The sequence below is a fragment of the Phyllostomus discolor genome, chromosome 1, assembly GCF_004126475.2.
Source record: "Phyllostomus discolor isolate MPI-MPIP mPhyDis1 chromosome 1, mPhyDis1.pri.v3, whole genome shotgun sequence".
NCBI classification, from domain to species: Eukaryota; Metazoa; Chordata; class Mammalia; order Chiroptera; family Phyllostomidae; genus Phyllostomus; species Phyllostomus discolor.
In genome coordinates, this window is record NC_040903.2 from 185,660,228 (window position 1) to 185,687,374 (window position 27,147).

The 27,147-nt window shown below is 40.1% G+C and overlaps 1 protein-coding gene across 2 annotated transcripts in view; it reads right to left on the minus strand.

Annotated features, from left to right (window-relative positions):
- RTN1 (reticulon 1) overlaps positions 1–27,147 on the minus strand; it is a 166,872-nt gene that overhangs the window by 134,551 nt on the left and 5,174 nt on the right. The window contains exon 1 of one of the 2 annotated variants that reach the window (XM_036010565.1): positions 17,750–17,930. The exons of the other annotated variant lie outside the window; for it this stretch is intronic. Coding sequence (XP_035866458.1) covers positions 17,750–17,849 — 100 coding nt within the window. The 5' untranslated portion in view covers positions 17,850–17,930. Of the gene's footprint in view, positions 1–17,749; positions 17,931–27,147 lie in introns of those variants that run through there. 2 annotated transcript variants of the gene reach the window in all.

Sequence of the window (27,147 nt, forward strand, 5' to 3'; positions counted from 1 at the left end):
CTTGAAGGGGTGCTTGGGCCTTTCGGATCTGCATCTGTCTCCAGTTGCCCAGTCAGTGAGCATTGTGTTTCCTGTGCTGTTTACCAACTCCAACCTTCATGCCTTTGCCCAGAGCACCACTTTTGCTAGCAGTCCCCCTTGTCCCTGCCACAGTGCTGTCACCTGTGCCTGCCACATGTTCTGGGACATATAAGTACCTCTGTGTGGCCTTCCATGATTAACCCCACACCACTTAGTTTAGTGGACATCCCCTCATAAACACAAGCAGTCTCTCCCTGATGTGTGAGTGTACAGTCCTTGTCTTTAATGCTACATGCCTAATTTTAGGGACTAAAGTGTGCCAATACATACACATATGCACACATAAACATACATATAAACACAATAGGTACTCAGGTGATTAATTCATTCTGATTCAGACCTTTTTTGAAGAACAAAATAGCCACTGCCAGGAAGCCACTGTCCACCCTAAGCCATGCCCACCAGCACTGTGTTCACTGCTCTGTCACTGGAGAGGCCAGCCGCAGGGCCACATGGCTAACTGCCTATCTTCTCCAATCCCCAGGGAGCTCCTAGGAAACCAGAACAGAATCAGATCTAGTTCTGTATCTCCAGCACCTCACTTAGTGCCTGAGATACAGTGGGGGCTCCATGAATACTGGGCACACACAGAAATGAGTTTGGAGATGGAAGACTCAAAGCAAGTTGTCACCAACATCCCGGGTAAAATTAAGATCTGGCAGGGAAGGAAGCTGTCAATAATGACACTATGAAGGATCAGATTATCAAATGCCCAGTGTAGACAAGGGCTCTTCTTACATATGTTTCAAAGGCAAACCTCAGCATTATAAACAGTATATGGTAAGCTTACAAAAGAATAGGGGAGAAGGGCAAGAGTCAAACACAAACCTCAAGTTCTAATACATATGCATCCACTTATTTAGGAAATTGTTAGTAAGTACCCATGTGTGACATGATAATATTATAGTGACAATAATCAAATTAGCAAGAGCACAATATCAGCTAGTGATGGGGACAAAGAAGAAAATAAGACAGATTTGACTGGTAGGGAGCGATAGCAGGAGGGTGTAGTACTTAGAGTGGGTGGTCGGGGAGGGCCCCTCTGAGGAAGGAGCACTCCAGCCGGTATCTGGATGACAAGAAGCATCCAGTCAAGCGAAGGTCTGGGGGCACAGCCAACAAAGACACCCACATGTGTGGTTCTTATGCAGCTTCCTTCTTTGCATCTCTTGGGTTCATTTTCTCCCTGGACTTGCCCTCCTGTTGGCTGCCATGGCAACCTGGACAGACCATTTTATTTTGCCCACCCAGTCACTCATCAGCCCACACTCCGTGCATACCCAAGCCTAGCAACTAGTCATGGAAACATTATTTAGAAAACAATAAACTCTATAACAACATCAGCTCCAAGGGCTATTCAGCTGTAACTGAAAATAAATCAGGCAGCCTTGTCCCAAGAGGAATTCTCTATCACTGCCTATCCTTCACAAACAAAAAGCTCAAACCAGTTTCTACCTTGCTTTCAACAAAAGCTTCGGGTCAACCAACTCAAGTGACCCATAATAGCCCCATCTAATGCCACACAGCGTGTTCTTCTGCCCCTCTGCAGTCAAACTTTCCTGGGCTTTCACTCTGAATATATTTGCATTTGAGACAAGTCTTTTGATTTTGAATATTTCTGTAAGACACATTTTTAGAAGTTGCAGCCTCTGTCTGCTTTGTATCTCCTCATCTGTGATCTGATTTAAGTCCTCCCATACAAGCAATAAGCAGGGTATTTTCATGTTTAATGAGCCATATAAGACCAAAATAAGTTACCACCCTGTTTATTTCCCAGGAAATGAGTTCAGGGGAGGCTTATTTTTGTTTACCTTGCATTGAAATGTAACTTGGAAAATGCAATCTTACATCTTTAACAATAATTCAAAATCATCTCTTTTAACATGGACACTCTGTGTATCTTCGTAACCATTTCCTGAAGACCTTCTGTTTGTATTCTAAAGGGAGAGTAAAGAATTACACAAATAACAAATATGATCAAGTCTACCCTGTGGCCTAATCATTTTCTCAGTGTTGAGTTAAGTATATCACTGGGAGAGACAGAGACAGAGATAGAGACAGAGACAGAGACAGAGACAGAGAGCGAGCGAGCGCACGTGTAAGCCCGGCTCTCATACCTAAAAAGAAGCCAGGGATTGTCTTCCGACTAGTCTGACTCTCCCTGGAGTGCTGTGCTCATTTCTGGGCTGGACAAAGCCCACCTTAAAGAGGACTGTGGAGGACACTGGATAGGAGCACAGAGGATGACAGAGGCTTGAAAGGAGAGACCGGTGAGGATGAGCAGGTATTATATAGCCAGGAGGGAAGGCTGCAGAACAGCCATTTGCATACCAGCAGCACAGGAACTAGAACTGCCTAAAAACCAGATGCCAGTGGTCCAATTATCTCCCAGATTTTGTCTCAGGCAATGACTTGCTACAGATGCAGCCACAGAAGAGTCCCCATCATAAAACATCTGGCCAGCTGCTATGCCACAGGGGTGAATGCACTGCTGACTGCAACTGACAGTGTGATTTTTCACCCCCACAGCCCAAAGGTAGATGGTTACCAAAAAATAAGTCAAGCGGTGAAAGACAAATATCATATGATCTCACCTTTAACAGGAACCTAATCAACAAAACAAAGAAACAAGCAAAATATAACCAAAGACACTGAAATAGAGAACAGGCTGACAGTGTTCAGGGGGAGAGAGGAGGGAATTTCAGGGGAATTTCAGGGGAAAAGGGGAAGGGTTTACAGGAACAAGTATAAAGGACACATGGACAAAAACTAGGGGCAGGTGGAAAGGAGAGGGAGGTGGTTGGCCTGGGTGGGTGGGCTGCGATGGGAGTAAAACACAGAAAATTGTACTTGAACAATAATTAAAATAAAATTTTAAAAAAATAAATAAAAGTTAAAAAAAAGAAAAAAACTAATAGTGGGGGAGGGGAGAGTATCATGATTTTAGTATGAAATTCTTGATTCTAAAAAGACATACACTCACAGATAAACTTTTCTAAAGTACTGGAAATCTATAAGAGATAAGGAAGCAAGGTGGCTTATAAATGATACAGGGCAAAATTCTATGCCTAATGGAGTAAAGCTAACAAGAGCCTTACCTCTCTCTGGCTGTCCCACTTCTGCCAAATATTTTATTATTTAATCTCCTAGGGTTTTACCATAACTCTGGTTGATCTCATAGGTCGGTATTGAAGCAAGTGGATAATGATGAACGTTAGGATATTTAGCTCCTTTTAGGTTCCCAGAAGAGCTTCTTATTTCTCATCCTTTCTACCCAGGAGGTGGGCAACTACCCAGCAGCCCACCATTTGTTCACTAATAAGCATTTCAGAGTGCCTCCTATAGCACACGGCACCATGTTGGGAGCGATTCAAAGATCAATCAGATGTGCTCTCTTAGGGGGCCTGTGATCTGGCAGGAAGAGAATGAAATATTTACTACTCGTTATAAGTTTGGATCCATGAACAACATCACTCTTCGCTCCCCTGCCCCAGCCCCTGGTAACCACCATTTACCCTCTGTTTTTTACAGGTTTACCTTTTTTCAGATTCCACATATAAGTGATATCATATAGTACTTATCTTTATCTCTGACTTATCTCAGCACAATGGCAGGTGGTTAGTCTTAAGTGTGACTTTCTTATACCAACAGAGTAAATTCTGGAACAGATTTAACTGGAACACTCACCCAAACTGATGAGCCACAGAACGAGCTGCGGGGCACCCTCCCTGCGAGCCCGGCCACCTGCCCCCGGCGCCACAGCGGTCACCGGGCCTTCCTGAGGGCAGCACAGAGAATGGGATCGATGTGGCTAATGCTGACTGGAAAGCAACCTCTGCTACATCGGAAATGAGACTGAATTTTAAAGTGGCCAGACATCTTCAGTGCCAACATTAAAGACATTTTGTGCTGACTCTCCAAGTGCATGATGTAAAAAAATGATCAAACGGCAAGCCACAACGAGACCGGCCCAGCCCTCTCGCCCACAGAGTCTGCAACACTAGCATCTGCTCATAAAGTCAAGAAAGCCTAGGGAGTTCTCCGGCCCAGGCAGTGACAAGGAAAATCGCTGAATAAGAACTGTGGAGCCCAGGGGACAGGTGACTCTAGTCCAGCAGCAGAAGGTAGCAGGGGCAGCGTCATGGAGAGAACCCTGGCGGGCTGACAGGTGCCTAAGGACAGATCTCAGCTCTGCCTCCTAGAGGTCACGTCCCTGAACAAATAATTTACCCACTTCCCGTCTCCTCCTCTTCGTCTTCAAAATTAGAGGGTTGCACCAGATCATCTCTGAGTTCCTCCCTAATTAAGAGCCAGATCACTGGTTTTGAATAATGCCTCCGTCCCTCACTGGTCGTGTGACCTCAGCAAGTGCTTCTCCTCTCTGTGTCTCAACTTTCTGTAAAACTAGGGCAATAATGGACCTCATTCACTGGGTGGTTGTAATGAACAGGGGAGTTAACATATATAAGGCCCTTAGAAAGTGCCTGACATGTAGTAAAGGTTAAATAATTGCTATTTATTATTATTACTATTATTAGTCAAAGTGGAAGACAAAGAAACAACACTTAGAACTCCTAGTTCTGTGTCCTGGACCAGTTCACAAAAAAACACCCACGGAACATTTAAATCAGTTTCCCAATGAGTATGGGTTTAAAAATAAAAGTTAAAGGTATGGGTTATAAATCAAAAGAAAAAATGATAAATTATTACTTTGCTAGCTTCTCTTCCCCTACACATGAGAGGAGGGTCAAGCTGCCTTAGCCCCGCCAACACTGGCTCAGCCCCTGGGACACAGCAGGTGACCCCTAGGGCGGAGGCGTCTGGAGGCAACATTGCCTGGTGTCACGCTGACGATCTCTGTGTATTCTGCTCCGGTACATCTGACTTCTGAGAGTCACAGTGCAGAGCCAAGATGGGGGAAAGTATAATATGAAATTAGGGTTATAGAATCGGAAAAGGTGCATTATTGAGTATATTTACCTATAAATATAAATAATTATATTCATATTTTATAAAGATAAAAATACTGATATCTTTTATAAAGACAAATACAAGTATATTTATCTATAATTGATAAGTGATCATTTATAATTATCTATAATAAAGTACAGACAATTTATTTATCTGATAACTCCCTATTTATCTGTGAATTCCCAGAGCCCGTAAATGGCCACTGAATCCACTGCCTCACTTTCCCCTTCACTCCCCTGAGAGCACGGGGAGTGAAGAAGAGAACTCGGCAGGGCAAATCAAGACACCACTCTAAAAAGATGGCACCTCAGGAAGTATCTGTATAATTGAGGTGCACAGAGCATGTCTGGAAGAGAACATGATAAAGGGCCCAGGAGAAAAATAAACAAGAAGACATCTGGGTAACTGCCAAACTGAAGTGAGAACAAATATTTTCTAAAGAGCAGAACCTACAAACCCAGAGACAGCTCATAACTCAGAGATTTATCTGAAAATGAAAGATTTATATCCACATGGTTTCATATGGAAGATATAAGTCTAAGAGGAATAAAAAGAATGAAGAAGAATATAATAAATATTTACTGTCTTGTGATGAGTGACAAACATCCAAAGGAGTGATGTAAAAACTTAGTTACAGGAAAACATTAAGTAAGTAATAGTGAGGTATGTACATTAGTTCCAGAGACTATGCACGCTCTGGTAAATAACACGGTAAATTCCACTTACTCAGAGCACGGACAGTAAGAGTGTCACACAGACGTGCTTGCTCCCCAAAGGAAACAGTAGCTCTGAAATAGTGCAATATTCTTAGTATTTCAGAATTTTCCTTTGATTTAAAAATCATTTCATTAAGAAGAACCAAGAGGACAAACACTACCAAATTTCAACACTTACTCTAAAGCTACAATAACCAAAAGAGTGTAGTATTGGCTTAAAGACAGACAGATAAATGGAATAAAACAGAGTCCAGAAATAGACCCCACACATATATGAACAACATATATTTTCAAAACATTTCAGAGGAGGAAAAAGAGTCTTTCAACAAAAAAATGCCAGAAAAATTGGATATCCACATGCAAAAGAAAGGTGGGGGCCTTCTATCCATATTTCACATTCTACACAAAAACTAACTCAAAGTGGGTCACAGACCTATATATAAACCTGAAACTATACAACTCCCAGGAGGAAACCACTGTCACCTTGGGTGAGGCAAATATTTCTAAGATACAATAACAAAATCCATAAAAGAGCAAATCAATAAATTGAACTTGATTAAAAATGTCTTCTGCTCTTCAAAAAGACTGTTAAAAGAATGAAAAGACAAACTACAGACTGAGATAATAAATATTTGCAAATCTTATCTGATAAGACACTTGTGTGCAAAACATATAAACTGCACTCAAAATTCAATGATAAGAATAATAATCTAATAACATAGGCAAAAGATTTGAACAATACTTCACCAAAGAAGATATATGGGTGGCAAATAAACACCGAAAAGATGCTCAACATCATGAGCCATTAGGAAAATTCAAGTTAAAAGCACAATGAAGTATCACTACTCACCTGCTGGACTGGACGAAATGCCAGAGACTGATGCCAAGTGTAGGTGAGGACGTGAGGAACTGGAGTGCTCATACACTGGTGGTGAGTATGCAAAACAGTACAACCACTTTGAAAAAACAAGCAATCTCACATAGTGCTGCTGGAAATACACTTTAGTTTAACCTTTCTGAAAGAAATCTGACAATTTCTATCAAAAGCTTTAAGAACGTTCACATCTTTTGGCCCAGAACTTCCACTGCCAGGAAGTACTCCAAAGGAAATAACTGAAAAGTGCACCGAGATTCAAATATGAGGAAGGCTGTTCAAAATCAAGAATTTTAGTAGGAAAAAAATTGGGAAAACCTAAATGTTCAATGATAGGGAACTAGATGCCTGGAGGCTAAGCAGACTTTAAAACCATGTTGATGAAGAACAGTTAATGTCATCAGAAGATATTGAAAATATCCAATTAAGTGCAAAACTAAGTCAGCATACAGTATGTAGACGACAGCCCCAGGTGTTACTGGCGTGTGTGTGTGTACAAAAAAATATTAATCTACTTTATCTGCTGAAGTTCTCCACAACCATAAGATTTAAACCCATGTTAAAACTGAGAGGGTACCAAAAAAATCAAAGGTAGTGCTTTGATCATTACAGACATACATGATTGATAACATTAAGATCATTGAAACAGAGCTGTGCTCCTGACCTGGAAAGGCTGCTGACAATCTGTCTTTGCTGGTCTCGAACATCACCACGTCACTTTGGAACAACCCAGTCTGGTTTATTTAGCCCTTCCCACCAACTCCGTAGAGCAGTATATTACTGAAGTTTAATAAGGAAACAGCATCAGACAAAAATAAGGAGAAGCTTTCTCCAGACTATTTTACTAGTGAAATCTTCCAGATTGCTCACTGAAATTCTTCATTATGAATCTAAAAGACAGACTTGAAAATAATTAATAGAATTAAATGATCAAGTGAATTCACTGAATGGATAATATTTAGGTAGGGTTTTGGTTTTTTTTTGCTTTCTACGACTTTGTCATGTTTCTAACAAATATGTGCGGATGAAACTTCACTTAAACTATAAATCAAAGTTCTATACATTTCTTACCATAAAAATACTTTCTGATTACAGGAACCCTGTTCTTCCTCTAAGAATGTTTTAAAATACAGATTAGCTTGTCTTTAGCTCATAAAATACATTGATTTCCTATCATTATTACTAAACATTGCTATTTCAAAGTAATGCCTGCTTATTGTAACCTGTCGAACAATTCGAAGAAACATAAAGACATAAAAATCTTTCTCCTTCCACCCAAATCTCACCCTCCTAAGGAACCAAGGTTAACTGGTTGTTATGCTTTGACATGCCCTAACCCACTTGTTTCACTTTGGATTTACAGGCTTCAAAAAGTGAAAGTTCAGGCCATTAACAAAATGTATTGTGGTTTTGCAACTATCAATCTACTGGGTTGGCGAAAAAGTCCATTTAGGTTTTTTCCATAAAATAAAACATATATTTTTCATTTCCACCAATAACTTTATTGATGTAGATATTTTGAGTATGTTGGCTGTCTCCTGCTATTGGCTTCTAGTGGGTAGAGGCCAGGGGTGCTGCAAAACATCTTCCAGTGCATAAGACAGCCCCACAAAGAAATATTTGGCAAAAATGTCAATAGTACCAAGAAACTTTGCAAACCACTTTTACACATTCAATCAGTCACAGCACCTTCTCCATACACTGCACAAATCATTTTCTGCATTTCTATCTTTCTTGAAATAATAAAGCATATAATCCATCAAAAATATTGTGTATCTTCTATTGTCAATATTAAAATGGCTGCACAAAAATTCATCAAATTTGATTAAGTTTTTTATAAGTGCATGCTGATATGACAGCTGTCACAATACAATCTAACAAAATTGTTTCGAATGAAGTTAAAGACAGCTAAGCACTACTAGAGCCATCTTACAGAAAAAACTAAATGAAATTTTTGACCAACCCAATACATATTTATAATAAAAAACACTGAAAATATATCAGAAGTGATTCAAAATCTTTTCTAATTCTCATTCTCAACTAGGACATTTTTCTCCATAAATTAAAGCTAAAAATTCAATAAATTCAGTTTGACCCACAGGGAAAACTCCACTTTTTATCTCTCTAATACCTATAACTAATTTTAGATAATGAATGAGAAAGTAAAATTCCCATTCATATAAAGAATAATTGAGAATCTGTTTTCAGTGTTAAATGTGCAGGAAAAAAATTTTAATTGATTCTTTTCTAGCTTGTAAACTTAACCTTGCCTAGGTTCTCAATTTACCTAATTTAGTGGTATGCTAAATCATTTAGAATCGTTTCTAAATTCCCTCACTTTCAGTCTTTGGAACCCACTACATGCTTTGCACCTTATTCAATATGGTTCTTCTCCTGATTTGACGTCACTCCAGAAAGGGCCCATCCTGGTCCCTAGAATGAGACTTGATTTAGCAGATTTTTACTGACAGCAGAAGTGGGTGTTGGTGAGCTCACCTAACACTGCCTCCATTGTCTCATTATTAAAATAACTGCATTTTTCAACTTCAGAAAGTTGTTGTGAGGTTTACATAAACTGAAAACCACCTTCACTCTTTACTTTCAACTGCATAGTGCTTACGAGCAGATTTTCAAGTCAGCCTGACTCACTCTATTTTCTTTCTGGCTGTGGTCTCTCGGGCTCATCATATCCTCTCTGTGCCTCTATCTCCTTATCAGCAAATTGGAAATAATAAAGTACCTGCTACATATGTCTGTTGTAAGGATTACATGTGATAACATTTGGATCCAGCAATCCCACTTCTGGGTACACACGCAAAGAAAATATCTCAAAGAGATATCTACACTCCCATGTTCACTAAGGTATTATTCACAGAAGCCACGACACGGAAACAACCACAGTGCCCATCAACAGATGAGCAAATACAGAAAGTGTGATATGTATAAAGATGGAATATTATTTAGCCTTAAAAATAGAAACCCTGCCACTTGTAACAGCATAGATGAACCTGGAGGACATTACACTTAGTGAAATAAGCCAGACACAGAAAGACAAGAACTAGATGACTTCATGTATATGGAATCTACAAAAGTCAAATTCATAGAAAAAAGAGAGTAGAAGAGTGGTTACCAGGAGCTAGGGGTTACAGGAAATGGGGATATGCTGGTCCATGGGCACAAAGTAAGAAAAACAAAGAAAAAAGTGATGACATTTGAAAAGCACTTAGTATATAGTATGAGATCAATTAGCATTGGCTAACTTAAATTTTATATCAATTCATTCTTTAATTCTCCTAATAAATCCAAATCTAAAATACTTTCTATCTCCAGGCTTAAAAAATATTAACCAATATCCCTTTGAATACCTCTTCCATGGTCTTGCTCTCTCATGACATCTTACTATTTCCACTGATTAAATACATTTTTCAATGAGAAAGCAGCCAATCCTTTATCCTCTAGAGACCAATCTCCTTCTCTAGAAGGATTTGATGATAAATCATATGGCACTTTTACTAAGTCCTTAGCACAAACATTTTTTAATGCCATTAATAAAGGTACTTTGCATAAGCAAAGACTATGTGGACAGAACCAGTGAACTAAATATTCAGTATCATCAAGGCCATTTAAGTATCTAGCATTCTTTAGATGATGTCTTTGCTCCACCTCTTCCCATACAAGTCCTTAAGCAAGTTACTTACCGTTTTGGGCCTGTTTCCTCATTGATCTAAATAGTCTAGGTATTAATACATACTTCATAAATCAGATGTAAAAATAAAATGGTGAAAAATGATAAATGTTCTTTTTTGAGTATATTTTATTGATCATGCTGTTACAGTTGCCCCATTTTTTTCTTCCTTTTTTCCCTCCACCCTGCACCTCCCCTCCCACCAGTATTCGCCACCTTATTTCATGCCCATGGGTCATACATATGAATTCTGTGGCTTCTACATTTCCCTTACTATTCTTAACACACCCCAGCCCTGTCTCTTTTGTGCCTACCAATTATGCTTCTTATTCCCTGTACGTTTTTCCCCCATTCTCCTCCCTCACCCTCCCCACTGATAACCCTCCATGTGCTCTCCATTTCTCTGATTCTGTTCCAGTTCTAGTTTTTTATTTAGTTTGTTTTGGTTTTTGTTCTGTTTTTTTTTGTTCAGTTATTGATAGTTGTGAGTTTGTTGTCATTTTGCTATTCATAGTTTTGATCACCTTCTTTTTCTTAGGTAAGTCCCTTTAACATTTCATGTAATAAGGGCATGGTGATGATGAACTCTTTTAACTTGACCTTATCTGGGAAGCACTCTTTCTGCCCTTCCATTCTAAATGATAGCTTTGCTAGATAGTGTAATCTAGGTTGTAGGTCCTTGCTTTTCATGACTGGAACACTTCTTTCCAGCCCCTTCTTGCTTATGAGGTTTCTTCTGAGAAATCAGCTGATAATCTTATGGAAACTCCTTTGTAGGTAACTGTCTCCTTTTCTCTTGCTGCTTTTAAGATTTTCTCTTTATCTTTAATCTTGGGTAATATAACTATCATGTACCTTGGTGTGTGCTTCCTTGGGTCCAACTTCTTTGGGACTCTCCGAGCTTCCTTGACATCCTAGCAGTCTATTTCCTTTGCCAGGTTCGGGAAGTTCTCCTTCATTATTTGATCACAGAAGTTTTCAACTTCTTGCTCTTGTTCTTCTCCTTCTGGCACCCCTGTGATTCAGATGTTGGAATGTTTAAAGTTGTCCCAGAGATTCATAAGCCTCTCATTTTTTTTTGAATTCTTGTTTCTTCTTTCTGTTCTGGTTGAATGTTTATTTCTTCCTTCTGTTCCAAATCATTGACTTGAGTACTGGTTTCCTCCCATTCACTGTTGGTTTCCTGTATATTTTTATTTCACTTTGTATAGACGTCACTTCTTCCTTTATTTTACGACAGAACTCCATCAGTTTTGTGAGCATCCTGATTGACAATGTTTTGAACTCTGCATCTGATAGGTTAGCTATCTCCTTGTCACTTAGTTCTTTTTGTGGAGTTTTGATCTGTTCTTTCATTTGGGCCATAATTCTTTGTCTCAGCACACCTATTACACTGTAAGGAGCAGAGCCTTAGGTATTTGCCAGGGCAGGGCAACCTACTTCACTGCAGTTGTGGCACTGCATGTAGGGGAGGGGTCAGAGAGGGAACAATGCAGTGTGATTGGCTGGCTCTGCTTTCAGTCACTTCCCTCACTTCTCACAAGCAGATCAGGCCCTTCTGGTGCTGATTCCCAGGTGGGTGGGCTTGTGTATGTTCTAGGACCCAGCGGGCCTCTCCAATGGACTCTCCTTCGAGGCTAGGAGTTTCTCCCACTGCTACAAACCCCACAGCTTTTTACAGCCAGAGGTTTTGAGGCTTTAGTTTCCCATGCTGGAACCGTGGGTTGTACAGTCTGTCTCACTCCCCAGTTGTTTCTCCTGGTTTATCCACACACAAATGTGGGACCGCCCGGGCCTGTCCACCAGCCATCACCTGGTCCACCCTAGTCTGCCAGCTGCTGCCTTGTCATGTGTCCTCACCACCCTCCTCCACAACTTCCTGTCTCCACCCCTCCTACCAGTCTGGATGAATGTTTCTTCTTTAACTCCTTGGTTATTGGACTTCCATACGGTTTGATTTTCTGGCAGTTCTGGTTGTGTTGTTGTTTTTTTTTTAACTGGTTGTTATCCTTCTTTTGGCCGTGCAAGAAATTGAAGCCTATCTACCTATGTCTCCATCTTGGCCGGAAGCTTGATTAATAGAAAAATGATAAATGTCAATTTTAAGTAGAGTTGGATACGTTAAGGATATTAACTGTACAGCAGTGATTAAAAAAACAGCTAAAAAGATAACAGAAGAAATGAAATGGATAACAATACATTTCTAATTAACTTAGAAGAGGGCAAGACAAAATAACAGTAACAAAAAACAGATGAGACCATAAAAAATTTTTTTAATTGGTAGATTTAAGAGTCCCAACTACATCAATAATAATGTAAATATAAGTATCTAAACACTTCAGTTAAAGAAGAAATTGTCAGACTGGATAAAACAGCAAGATGGTATGCTTTCCGTAAGAGACATGCTTTATAAAGATTCAGACAGATTGAAGGTTGGAATAGACAAAGATAGAGCAAGTAGATGAAGTACACTCCAAAATAAGAAGTATTAGCAAAATTTTATAATTATGCAAGTCTATTTATCAAAAAGACATACCATGTGTAAATATGTATGTGTCTAATAACAGTGTTTCAATTACATAAAGCAAAAATTGAGAAAACTAAGGAGATAAACAAAAAAGTCCATAATCATAACTGGAGACTTAAAACTCCCTCTCAGGAATAGTTAAAATAAGTACACTAAGAAAAATAGGGATCCAGCACAGCCTTCCTGAAATAGAATTTTAAGCAGTTAAAAAATAACTTGAGAAATAATCTGACTTAAGAAATATGCAAATCATTTAAGCACTTAAAAATGATTTGGAAAAAAATATATTTTTTAATTTTTCCAAAGATAGTACAGAGCAAGCACCATTCTAGTCTGTAAAATGGGTGCAGCAGGCATTACTGCCTACTTACCTGCATAACCCCAGTCACAAAAAGTTAACAGAAAAGATATGAAAACCACTATTAAATTGACCAAGTTGGCAGTTATAGAACATTTACACATACAATGGATTTGGATGTAGTTACATGGTTTTATACACTTTTGATAACTCATCAATCTATACATGTGCTTTATATTATGTGCAAAATATATCTTGATACATCTCAGTGGGAAAAAACACACACAAAAGATTCCACTACTACACATCCACTAGAATGTCTAAAATTAAAGAGTACAATAATAAGTAGTGTTGGTGAGGATGTAGAACAGTGAAAACTTTCATATATTGTTGATAGGAGTGCAAAATGATTCAACTGCTTTAGAAAACTTTCAGGAATTTCTAATAAAATTGAGTATAGGCCTACCCTATGCCTTCCCATTATACTCCTAGAACATAATCAAGAGAAAATATTTCCACAGGTCCACAAAATGTTATGTTCAAAAATTTCACAGCCTTATTCTTAATATCCAAAAAATAAGGGTAGAACCCAAATGTCCATCAACTAGTGGATGGGTAAACAAATTGTGATATATTCATATTGTAGAATACTGCACAGTAAGATAAAAATAAACTCTCAATTCACATATAACATGAATGGATCTCAATAAGCAAACAAAAAAAAAAGCTGGATATAAAATCATTCCCTTTGTGTATGTTCAAAGACAGGCAAAACTATTCTGTGTTGACAGAAGCTAGAAAAGCAGTTGCCTCTGGGAATGGGGGATGACCTAGGGAAGTGGTACACTGTGAATGAAGCCTCCTTGATGATGGAAATGTTCTTCCTTGGTCTGGGTAATGGTTACATGAATGTGTATTTACTGAGCTTTACAATGAGATTTGTTTACTTTTCTGTGTGTAAATCACATCTCAGTATTTTAAAACAATTAAATGGTGTAATTATGTTGAATCAAAGATCAGCCTAATACATGGATAGCGTTTAATAAATTATAGATATTGTTATTTTACCTTAAATGCCTGTTAGTAACATCTGCTAAGCATGCATAACTGTACACTCTGAAAGATAAGCTAAATAGAAAAAGGAAGGCACGTGTGATTTGAGAAGTGAATTTGTGGGCACAATTTCACAAAAGTAAGACCCTGGAGGAAATGCAAAGCTTGTAGAGCCCGTGTCCTATAAGTGATTAAACTTCATAAAATATTCATAAATTACAGAGCCTTTGGAGTTTTGTCACTAGTGTCATTTGTTTTCCAAGTCCTCCATTTAGAAAGCAACAATTATGGCATAGTGCTTTTTTTTTTTTTACAAATATTTTAAAGGCACTAGAAAAAAAGATTTATTTTAAGAAAATAAATGGGTTAAGATTTAGGTCGAAATCCCAAAATGATCTGTGTTTGTCCTTAATTTGCTCCATGAAAAAGGCTGCTTTGAGAATCTCAGCATCCTCCTGGGACCCTCTTGCTCCCTGCCCTTCTGCCAAAAACACAGGCTGGGTGAGCAACGGGGCAGTGAGACCTGCAGGGGCAAAGAACAGAAAAGGCTTGCGGCTCTTCCTGCAGGCACAATCACGCAGGTCAGGGATGGGGGTGGGTGGTAAAAAAAACGATTGTAATAGTGGCCTTGCTATTCATATGAGAAGAAAAAGAAGAGTTTGTGATTATTATGGAGAAAAAGTATTTTAAAATGGAAAAATACAAAAGTAAAATGGGCAACATGTAGTGAAGAAGCACGTGATGCCTTCTGTTACAACTTAGACTTTTTTGCTTAGACATCTTCTTCTCTCCCCTGTACTCTACCAGAGAAAACCAGCCACTCGTTCACTTATTCTTTCATTCGATAAATATGTTTTCAGCTTCCTTATATGCCAAGCACTCTTCTAAGCCATGCACACACAATAGTGAGAATCAAACAAAGCCTCCGGGGAACCTATTTCCAAATATGAGAAATGAACCAGATAATCGCAAGTTGAGTTGTCATCCCCAGATGTCTGAACAGAGTTGCTGGTATAATCCTTGGCTGCCTCACTATGTCAATCAAAAACGCTGGAAATAAGTGAAGGTCAAAGCCTCCGTTCTTGGAGAAAGAACAACATTGTGAATGTGGAATGGAAGAGAAATTGTAACAGAGTAGGGCAGGTGGGGGGGCACCTCTTGAGTTTACAACCAGAGCAAGCAACTTCTTTCACTAAGCCCCAGGGGAACGGGAGGGGTGTTACAGCTAGTGTAAAGCGGAGTGGAAGTTCCAACAGTTTCACTTAATATTTATGATGCTAAATAATGAGATTACGAATATACAATTATGCAATCAGTGTTCAATCAGAACTAGTTAATGTTTTTCCATACCATAAAGAGCTAATGAAGTAAAATCTATAACCAAAGTAAAAATGTAATCACCTGATGTGTGACCCTGACATTGCAGATTCCCTGCATCAATTAAAAATTAAAAGGGTTCATACCTTGACTATCTTGTTCAATGTTTATAAAAGCACTAGCTTTGCAATTCCTAATGGTTTCTCTACATCTGTATAATCAATACTGCGGATGACCATTACCTTAAAAACAAGATCAGCGAAATATGATTTTAATATTAATACATTACATTTGCAATGCGGTGCCATTATCTTTGAAAGCATTCTCCCCTGTATTCATTCTCTTCCTGTATCTGAATTTCACTTAACAGCGTCATTATGCATTCACATGTCCAAGCCAGAAGCTAAAATGATTCTTACGTCTTTTCCATTTCCAAGTTCTATCCACTGTACTTCACAGAAAGCTCTCCATTCCAACCCCTCTTGCTCTCGACTGCCGCCGCACTTCTGGCCTTACCTTGAGTCTCACGGGACTGCTGCGGAAGCCTCTTAGCTCCCCTCCCACCCCACCACGCTCCCACTCCAACCTCCCAGTTGCCAGAGTGCTCTCTTAACACAAATTTGAGAGAGCATCTATCTCGCAGAAAAAAACCCCGAAATGACTCTATTCTCAACACAGAACAAAATCTCAGTTCTTAGTATGCCATCCAACAGCTTTAGGTTTTTAACAGCACAATTCCTACCCGCCATTCCATTCTCCCCTCCCTTCCCCCAGAGGATGCAGACACACACAGAACCACCTGTCATCACCCATCATTACAGCCCATTCATTTGTACTCACTATACCCTCTGCCTAGAGCAGGGGTGTCAAACTCATTTTCACTGGGGGCCCCATCAGCACCAAGGCTGCCTTCCAGGGCGGAATGTAATTTTAGGACTGTATACATGTAACTGCTCCTTAACTAGAGGCAAGGAGCTCTACATTTGGCCCTTTGAAGGCACACTCGAGGCTGACGTGTCCCCTGGTGAAAATGAGTTTGACACCCCTGACCTAGAGGATTCCCCCTCCACAAATTTTCTCATCTATGACATCTTGCAAGGCCTAGAAAAAGAAGTTACTTCAGGTAGCCACCATGGACAATTCTACAGAGGACATGCTAGAGGAAAAAAAACTTCCTAGAATCATATATACCTACACTACAGATTAGGAATAGCAGTAGTTGGAACTATAAACATACTATTGATGAAGGCTCTGTATTTAAAAATATAAGTTTGTAACAACTGCAAAAAACTAAGAACTCTGTAATAACAGCCTTGATGTCTGTGAGACAACAGCCAGTGGTGGGTCATTATGTGCCATAAACCAGACTGGATATAAGAAAAGATCAGTGAAGATGCATAATGAGGATGATGGAGGAGAAGAAGCAGGACCAGACCATGGCCTCTCCCCGGCCCCCTTCTGGCTACAGGCTCACTGGTGGTTTTGTGAGGAAGGGTAAACAGGATGATCTAAGGCAGGGGTAATCAAACTCATTTTCAACGGGGGCCACATCACCCTCACGGTTGCCTTCAAAGGGTGGAATATAACTTTAGGACTGTATAAATGTAACTACTCCTTAACAGTGAAGCAAGAGTTCGGCGCAGCCACCAGGTAGAAACAAGGTACTGGGCCGGATAAAAGAAGGTGGGGGGCCAGATTTGGCCTGTGGGCCTTGTGTTTGCCACCTCTGATCTAAGGGGTAAATTCTGGCCCAATTTTGCTCCCCTTCTCACTTTCCACCCTTGGCAAAAATCATGAACCCCAGCACTCGTCTCATCTCAGCACCCATCTCTACGAGTTGGTGCATGCACACAAACATGCGCACACACACACACACACACACACACACACTCCTCTGCTGCCTTGCCCCTGAGGTTATCAGTACTCAGCCCAGAGCACCTACCCAGACACCTTTCTGCCTAATGCCTCATGTATTTCCAACAAAGTACGCATGACAGAAAAAGAAGAGTAACTGTGTACCCCAAGGGCCTGTGGATGCAGCCTGGACGTGTGATGCAGGAAATTTACTGAAAGTCTCACATTTAGAACTGCATGTGAATTTACTCCTTAACACATCCATTTACTTTGTAATTTAAAAAAGTGTTTTAAAAGGCTTATTATTGGAGAAAATTGACTTTGTCTAGTACGGCTTTGAGTGCCCTTGGTCTTTCGCCAGGTGTCTCCATACCTGTTTGAGATTCACAGTCTGTCCAATTCTGAAAGCCACATGCATTCCCAGAGAAGCGGTCACTTTGGGAGACTGCTTTTGCTGATGAACCAGGAATCATCTAGAGTCTTAAAGGCAAATTCAAATAAAGAGCTATGTACTCCCCTGCTAGCATTCTAGAAACCTAGAGTCTGGGAGAACAGGATTCCTTTTTTTCCAAAAGCAAGAAGGGAGAAATATGGTTTTAAGCAGTGCTGTTCTTTCTGAAGGGTCTTCCTCATACCTTGTCCTGCTAATTTCTCATCCTTTAATACTAAGTGCCAGAACGATTTCCAGCAAAAAGCTTTTTCTAATCTTCCCTTCTGTTAACATGTTTGGTTTCTCTGTGTTCCTACACAATAAAATATATTTCTTGCTTTATTTATCTCCTTCATTAGACTATAAGTTTCTTGAGGAAAGAGGTTTTCAGTAATGTTCTATCTACAGCATTTAGCATAATACCTGGCATGTAAGTGTATAAGAATGAATAGTTAGTTCCTGTCTCTTTATCATTGTCCCCCGTGAGCACACTACTTTATAAAATATTTTTGTCTCCTAATAGTACTTTAAAGAATATAATGATTCACCAGTGTTCCCATTTTATTAATCAAAGACATCTTCTGAGCATGCCACAAAACTAATATGTGGAAAATATTTTTAAGTGTTAAAACTACTTGTTAACTTAGATAAATGATGTTTTGGTTTGCTCATAAGGGCTCAGGCAAGTTTTAGCTAAAGTGTAAAGCCCCTATATTAAAAATATGTGTGTCATCTCATTCACAGGACTCAGTGCATAACAATTCCATACTTTTATTGTAAAATCATGGAATTCTGAGACAAAAGGAATATAAAGCATATTTAAGGTAATCTAGTTCAACCTCCCACATGAAAAATAAGCCTCCTTTTAAACACCTCTGGTGAGTGATCACGGTGTCTGCTGGAACGCCCCCAGAAAAGGAGAACACTCAACTTCATGCTTGTTCCTTTCTGAGAACCTCCGGCTCCTCAGCCCACGCGCTTCTCTTGTCCCACGAAGACACAGCAACACACACAAGCGGGCCGAGCAGCGAAGGAGGAGGCTGGCACCGACTACCCAGCCCGGCAGTGAGGAAGCGGGTCCAGGGCCTCAGCTGATTTACAAATCTCGGGCAGAGACTTTCAGCCAGGCAGTCTTTGCTCTGACACCCAAAATAATTTCTTATTAAGCTCAAAACTGCTGTTAAGCCCCGTTTCATGGGTATCTCCTTCATCTCAAGTAACTGCTCAGATTTCAAAGGGCTAGAAATGAGTCAAAAAGACTGCAATGTCGCTGGAATGGGAGTAGGGGGGAGAAAACTGTACTTGAACAATGATTAAAATAAAATTTAAAAAAAAGACTGCAATGTCTTACTTTGCACAAACTTATGACAAATTAACTTGCCACACCATTTCTATTATTAATAGAAAATGAAGTGCTAACTCGGACCGGTCTCACTTCAAGGCAGCGTCCCCTGTTGGAGGGCAGAGCTGCCAGGTGAGCCACCAGGTGCTGAGAAGGAGGAGCTGTTAATGGCAATTGTGTCAAACTAATCTCAGAGCACACTACGGCATTTTATTATGTAAATTCTCAGGATAATTGAATGACTTACCAAGGGCATTCATCCAATTAATTTTTTTAAATGTTACAGAATTAATTTATCATCAGATAGTTTTAATCATAACTGCCAAGAATTGTTTTTTATTTTTTAAGTTAGCACTATGGAGGTTTTTTTAAAGTTCAAAGTGATCTGACATATGAAATTTGTTGCTGTTTATTATTATATAAATAGGAGCAAGAATTTACATTGTGATTGATTTAATATTGGTCACATGAGTTATACATTAAAGATCCAAGTCCTACTTCTAAAATATTTGAATAGTGATTGATTCACAGACTACTCTGTAAATGGTCTCATAAACTGTGTTATAATCCCAATATAGCATTAAGATCTTTTTATGTAACCAAAGAAAACATGAAACCATCAAATGATGAAATTCTGACACTGATGTATTTGACCCTCTGCCAGAGATTACAGAGACTCTTAGAGACATAAGGTGATGCCTAGCTCAGGGAACTTCTGGTCTATGGAGGGAGAAAGAAACATACACTTGATACAATATGACTACTGCACATTACAAAATCATCACTGATGAAAGGATGGAAAGGAACCCAAATTCTTAGCTATTTCAATAGGACTCTAAGAAGAATGTGGTTTAAACATTCTTGAAAATGGACCTGTGTTACCTGTTAGGCCTTGAACCCCTACCCCTGGTCTCTCATCCAGAGCAACCTAGCAGAATCTCAATGGAAGACTCCTTTCCATGTGTAGCTTATGACCTTGGCTGGAAATAAATAAACAGAACTATACAAATGAGCTGTTACCACTACTCAGATTAACCAAATGATAGTGTCGCCCTCTACCTATTCAATAGGCAGTGGAATCTTAAAGACAATCTGAGAAGTTATATAAAGTGTTTACCACAGTGCCTGTCTGCCTGGCACTAGGTGCTGAATAAATGTTAACTTCCTTCACTTTTATTATTTCCTCTCTTTGCCTTAACTGTCCCCATTCACCAATCGAGGTGTAGAACATATACATTTTTATACATGAGCATGGTTAAAAAAAAATTAACTCTGACATTGCTGTCCAAACGACTGCATTTGTGAATCTCAGCGCTAGGTGTGCAGTGGAAAGGCTATAAATAATCCTTTTATCTGAGGGAAAATCCTGATCTAAATTCTTCACCATTTAGATGAAGTAAATACATAGCTTTTGGAAAATCCCCTGATGGATTCCGGCCCACAGGCCTGACTCAGCCCACTGCTTGATTTCACTGAGGGGGTGGGGGAAGCGCTGGGAAGCCTGCACAGAACACCCAGCTCCTACCCGTGAGCCCCAGGGGATCTAAGCAATTGTAACAATGTGAATTAGAATTTCAGAGGAAAATAAAGCCAAGAACCCTGCCTCATTTGCTCTAGATTCTAGAATTTAGGAAAGCTTTGTTATCTATTTCTCCTTTTTCTTTTTTACAATTCCATTCATTCATATATTATTTCTTTTGCTTCCTCAAAGGGCCTCCTTCTGTGTACTTTTCCTTAGCACTCTTTCCCCCTTCCCTGTGTCTTTCTCTCCCTCCCCTTTTTGTCTATTTGCGTCCAACCCTGGGGTGAAGCTTTCTCTCCTTCCGTCCCCGTCGCCCCTCTCTTCTCCACCTTCACCTCTCCTCTTTGTGACTCTTCTCCCGTCTCTCCAGCTAAGTCTCCTCCTCAAACTTCCTTCTGGTTCTGGAAGATAAAGTTGATTTCATGTCCTGATTTTGTTGTCTCCTGAGGCCGTTTTATTCCCCTTGTGGTAGAGTCCCACAGCAGAAAGGTGGTTCGGGCAGCAGAGGAAGCATGGGACTTGAGAGCCCGGGCTCTCGTGGTCCACCTGTGCACCGACTTCCCCTTTTATGAGCTGAAAAGTAAGTTTCACAAGATTCACAACAATGTTGTTATACAACAAAGTATATCAATTCAATTCAATATTCAAAAGATATTTTCACACGAATGATCACAGCGGAAACACAGTTCCCTAAATGTTAAGTAATACAGTTAACAGTTGACCTTGGAGTCCTCTATCCAGCATAACAGCAGAGCTATTATATTACCAACAAATTGATGCAGGTTCCTTTGAGGAACCAATGTTCCTGGGAGTTAGTATAATGGTTGAATAAATACCAAGGACAGAGCAGATTACTACACTTAAAAAAAAAAAAAAGGAAACAGAAATGGCCCTGGGGGCCCACCACAAATAGTCCCCTACTCCTAGCACCCCTTCACCTTCAAGACAGAATGTTGTGGGGCTTCAGTTCTCTGTAAGTATATTACCTCTCTTTTTAAAAGTATTTTTTAATTCCTCAACATTATTCATATAAATGAAACCAATCCTTACTTCCAAGACTTCTGATACGCAAGCATCCAAACTATAAACAGGAACTGCTGGGCCTGGAAAAGACGGCCCAGTTTTGGGGAAACAATACTGGGTGTTTGTGCTTTTTCACACTTATGGTAAAATAAAATAGAAACACTTCTCTAAGCCCTGGCTGGCGTAGCTCAGTGGATTGAGAGCGGGTGGCGAACCAAAGTGTCGCAGGTTCGATTCCCAGTCAGGGTACATGCCTGGGTTGCAGGCCATGACCCCCAGCAACCGCACATTGATGTTTCTCTCTCTCTAATTCCCTCCCTTCCCTCTCTAAAAATAAATAAATAAAATATAAAAAAAAAAAGAAACATTTCTCTAATGCCACAGACCCAATGAAAAAAATAAATGCCTGCAAGTTCGATTCTGATAATATAAACACACTGGGTTGCAATTTACCCTTGTATAACAAAAAGTTGCTAATAAATTAATAGTATGCTAAGTAGTGGCCACTCCAAAATTTCTCTACATAAATGCACTTAGAGACCATGATCCAGTTGGAATAGAAGCCAGTTTACTTACTTTGAAGCTGCATTTGTGCAGGAAGCCCCCTGTCTTTACTTTGATGATGCATTCATACATAAATAAAAGTAGTGCAGATTTTTAAAAAGTGCAGTATGAACACTTTACATAGAATTGAGAAAACATTACATGTCCACGTTGGACGACATTGTATGTATGCAAATATACACATACAATAAATGCTTAACAATATTTGTTGAATAAAGAAATGGATGATTCAGTGAGATTTTATTGAACCATGAAATTATCACCCTTATGTAAACTGTGATCTATATGAGAGTATCTGGAATTATTGCCTTCTAAGAATTAGAAAGTTATTTAATTCTTCCATCCATATAAAGCCTCTGAAAAACCTCAGAATATGTGTGCAATATGGAGTTTGAACTGCATTTTCCTAGGCAGAAATTCCAAAGCTTTCATCAGTTTCTCCAGTGGGGGGGTCTGTGATCCTGAAAAGATAAAAAGTTACTAATCTAATAAATCTTCTCTATTATATCCCTTATGGCATACGAAGGACTAGCCAAACTGCGCTTGCATGCCCCTATACAAGAAACTCACCACCACATGAGGCAGTCCAGACTTTTCATATTTTGCAGCTTAGCTTCTGACTGACCACAGCCCTCTCCTCCAGAGTCACACAGAACACCCTGGTTCCTGTGCCACTCAACAGCCCGTCTTGTATTCACAGACAGCTGTCATGATCTGTCCTATCTTCTCTCGTGCAGGCTCTACATCCTCTGTTCTTTCAACCAGAGGCAGGATTTCCGCTGCCATCTGCACCCTGGCACGCTCAGCACATTCAGGACTCCGCCCTGGACCCCAGCATGGCCAACCTCCCGGGAGCCGAGCCCAACCCTCACACCCTTGTTCTGGGCGTCTGGAGTGGACGAGACTAACAGTTCATCACCCGAGGGCAGTTGGCTCACCCCACTGACTTGAGGCTAACTCATAATTAACAAAACTGCTATAATTTTTTCTTTACATGTTTTGCAGTTTCACCATGACCCTCCAATTCTGTCCAAGCAGTTCATTTGAGGATCCTAATGCAAAACCTTACAGTCATCCCTGTCAAATGTTCACTTTTTAAATGTAACTTTCTTTCAGCTGAGTTTCCTATGGAAGGAAAAGTTCTGTCATTCCAAGTTTTAGCTGCCATCCCCTCATACTCACGTTAGTTCTGATAGGTTTTCAGAAAGGTTAATGGCTTATAACCATGCAACTTTTGCTACATAGTCTTTTTATGCTCACCTTAACAATGCCCAGAGTTTTTAGCTGCACTCAGCTAGAGGGAGGGGTAAGAAAAGTATGCCTACCCCATCTTTCCAGAAGAGTTAGTCTATTTATGAAAGGCTTAACCTACAGAGACTAGTCTGCAGACACCTACAAGCCACAGAACCAGTGCTTTAGCCTTGGGGAGTGAGGGCAGAGGAGGGGCAGGGCCTGGCTTTTGCTACCACGCCTTCTGTGTGAGAGAGGCAGCCTCTCCCAGACTGACTTCCATGCAACCCGTGACTGCTTCCTACGGTTTTTGCCCTTCCAGGGAGCAGGAGAATCAGAATACACCCCATCTGCTGTCCCCCTCCCTCTAGCTGGCCCCGTGGGCATACCTCAGGCCTGTTTCAGTCACAGAGCACTCAAGAACACAAGGAATGGGGCTGGACCCCACCCCAGCTATACTCCGCACAGCCAATGATGTCTTCCAGCGTGGTGGCCAGAACCAAATTCTCCCCACTCCCGTTCTTCCTTGCTCTGCGGCCACTCCCCACTGATATTTGCTGAGGTCCGGACAATCAAGCAAGCATTTTCTATTAAAACACATACAGCTGATGTAATGTGACTTCTCAATCTTTGCTTTCCTAGACCTCTTTTGCATCCGACAGCACTGACTGGGCTCCCTATTAACAGTACCTTAAAAATATACAGTTATCTGCAATTCGCACATACCTCCTCATGTTAGTTACTTCATTTTATGTTCACAACAGCTCTACAAGATAGCCAGGGCAACAGTAGCAAGCCAGCTTTATGTACGAAGAAACTGAGACATAAAGCAGGTCTGCCCACTTGACAAGACATTAGGTGGCAAAGACAAGACTAGGTGTATCTGCTTTCTCAGCCGGGGTTCATCCACGCCCTGCCAGCCTGGCTTCCAGGACACTCTAACAATGAGTGGTCACCATTTGACTGCCAGGTGCTCTACAAGATCTAGTCTTGTAAACATACACTTAGGCAGAATCTGAGGCTCAGGGAGGTCAAATAACTTGCCTAACGCCACTCAGTCAGTGGGAGACAAGGAGTTCTGTGCTTGGCCCTCTGTTCTTCCCACGCTACAGAATCTCCCTTTCAAGGACCTAATTTCCTCTATGACTGCCCTTCTAACTTTCTAAATCTATATCAAAATAATCCTGTTTTCATTTCTAAAATCTACTCCTTTATCTATAGTGTCATTTCATCATTTCAAGCCTCAGATGACTGAAAATGAACTAGTCATCCTCACCTCTCTAACCGGGTCCCCCGCCCATCATACGGACATCCACCTGGCCACAGCACACAGAACTTTAGGATTGATTCAGTTCTCCGCTCATCCCCCATGTACTATCAGTCACCAGCTTCTACTGAATGTTCCCGTGAGGCCACTCATTTCTTCCTCTTTCTTCCCATGGTTATTTACACAAGGTCCTGAAACTAATGCTATTGGGCCAGCTGTCTTTCAGCAAAATATGCAGGTTTCAGGATCATCCCCATTGAGTTCAGCTTCTATGCCACTGTTTCCCTAACCTGCCTTAGCATAGCTGTATAATACTATTTCCTCCAAATACAAACCTTCAAAGGTCCCATAATCCATAAACAAGGACTCTAGAGTCTCCTGTGTAGCTTTCAAGACCCCAAGAATCTGCCTTTCCCTACCTGTCTGGACAGGCTAAACAGGCCTCATCACTGCTCATCTCCTTGGCATCACCCATATTTCTCTCCATACCCAACCTGCCTTTCTGCTCCTCCACTTATTCCTAGTTCATCTACCCTTTAGGTATAAGTCACACTTCACCTCCTTCAAGACGCCAGGTATTCCAGAACCCATAGAACCATAAAATTCCTGCAGCACGTACAGCTTGTACCATCTATGCAAGCACCAGGCTGTTCTCTGACTTGAGCAGTTGAGCTTTGTTTTGTGAGAGTCAGTCACATCTCCCAGCTAGAGAGTAAGCTTGGAATAAATGGGGGAAGGGGACATAGCTCATGGTCCTCAGATCCCCACAACTCTGAGCAACCATGCCAAGCATAAAGAGGAGAATCAATGAATCGCTGCTTCTTAAAATTTTAGTATGTATTTGGCAAGCTTGTCTCCCCAAGGGGAAGTCTGTGGATCACCTCATGGGATCGTGAAACCACATTTAGTCTACGAACCACATTTTGAGAAGTCCTGATTTTTCAGGATCGGTTGAGAAATTCATGCCAAAGGTGAACGTGGCATTGGCTTTTGTTCTTACGCATGTCAACTGGTTCAGCAATAACCTGAATACACACAACTTTCTGTTATCCAAGAGTTGCTGTGTCTTTTTAAATGAAGATGTACTATGCATAAAACAAAATTCTAGGTATTTTAAAGGGTGCGAGATACTCAACAAATTCCTCATGTTCCAGAATCAAAAATTTGGTCTGTAACTGGTTTTATGATAATTTTATGCAGTAGATGAATCTGAAAAGCCATTTCTGGATTAGACATAGAAGTGAGAATGAATTTTACATCTAGTTAAAATGTAATTCATTAAGCAACCCAGCAAACATGGTTTTACAAAGAATAATCTGACATTAATATACAGATAGTAAGGCAGAGGACTGAAAAGAGATTCCTACGACGCTTTTCACTTTACAGAATTGTTTAATGAATTCCCAAAACATTTTAGTATATGTTGAATATTTATGAAATTAAATAAAGTTGAAAAATGAAAATGATAGTTCAGGAAAAAGAATAAACAAAAGAGATGCTTGCAGATGTTTCATATTGAGGTAAATAACCCACAACTTGATAAAACTGGTAGTTCTTAACAAGCAAGTAGATTACATTCTGGAGTTCTTCTCAACAATGGGGAACTTGAGAAGAATTTAAAGAAGGTCATGACTCTGTAGAGTGCATTTTAGGTCGTCGATTTAAAGTCAACTATGGCTTTTGCGATGTACACTATTTCTGGTTTCATTAGTACGCTGATCATTTTTGAGAAATGTGCCCATGTTAACAACCAGTACATAAAGTTAGGGTATTGTTTTCTTTTGGAAAGGTAAAAGATCTTGGTGTAACTAACACCTTTCTTTCTAAGTTTCCCCCAATAAACAGCAACTTTGCTTTTACCTGAATATCAGTAACTGGGAGACAATCTATCGCTTTTCTGGGCAGTCCTAGTTATTAGAACTTCCTGCCTCATTACTACGCAGAAATCTTGCTTCTCTGATTTACCTGCCAGTCCCCGTTCTGCCCTGTGAAATTATCCAGGCCAAGTCTTCTTTCTTCGCTTCATAAGAGTGTTTCTAGTATTTGAACTTAACTTCCAGATATTCTTTAATTCTTCTGCTCTTCTGGCTAAAGATTCTTAGTTTCTTCAATTATTTCTCAAGTAGCATTTTCTCTAGAAGCCTCACCAGTCTAGTCACCCTGCCCTCACCGTTTTACAGCTCATTAAACTCTCACAAAGTGTGGGTCACACCATTTAGTAGAAGACTCCAACTTTGGCCTGCCTAGAACAGAATCTAGGGAAACTACCTGACATAATGTGTACCACAGACTTTCTATTAATACTACCTTAAATTACATAAGCCATTTTAGTAATTTCGCCTTACCACAAGCTCACATTTAATTACAACCCTCAAAGTTCCCATCCCCCACAA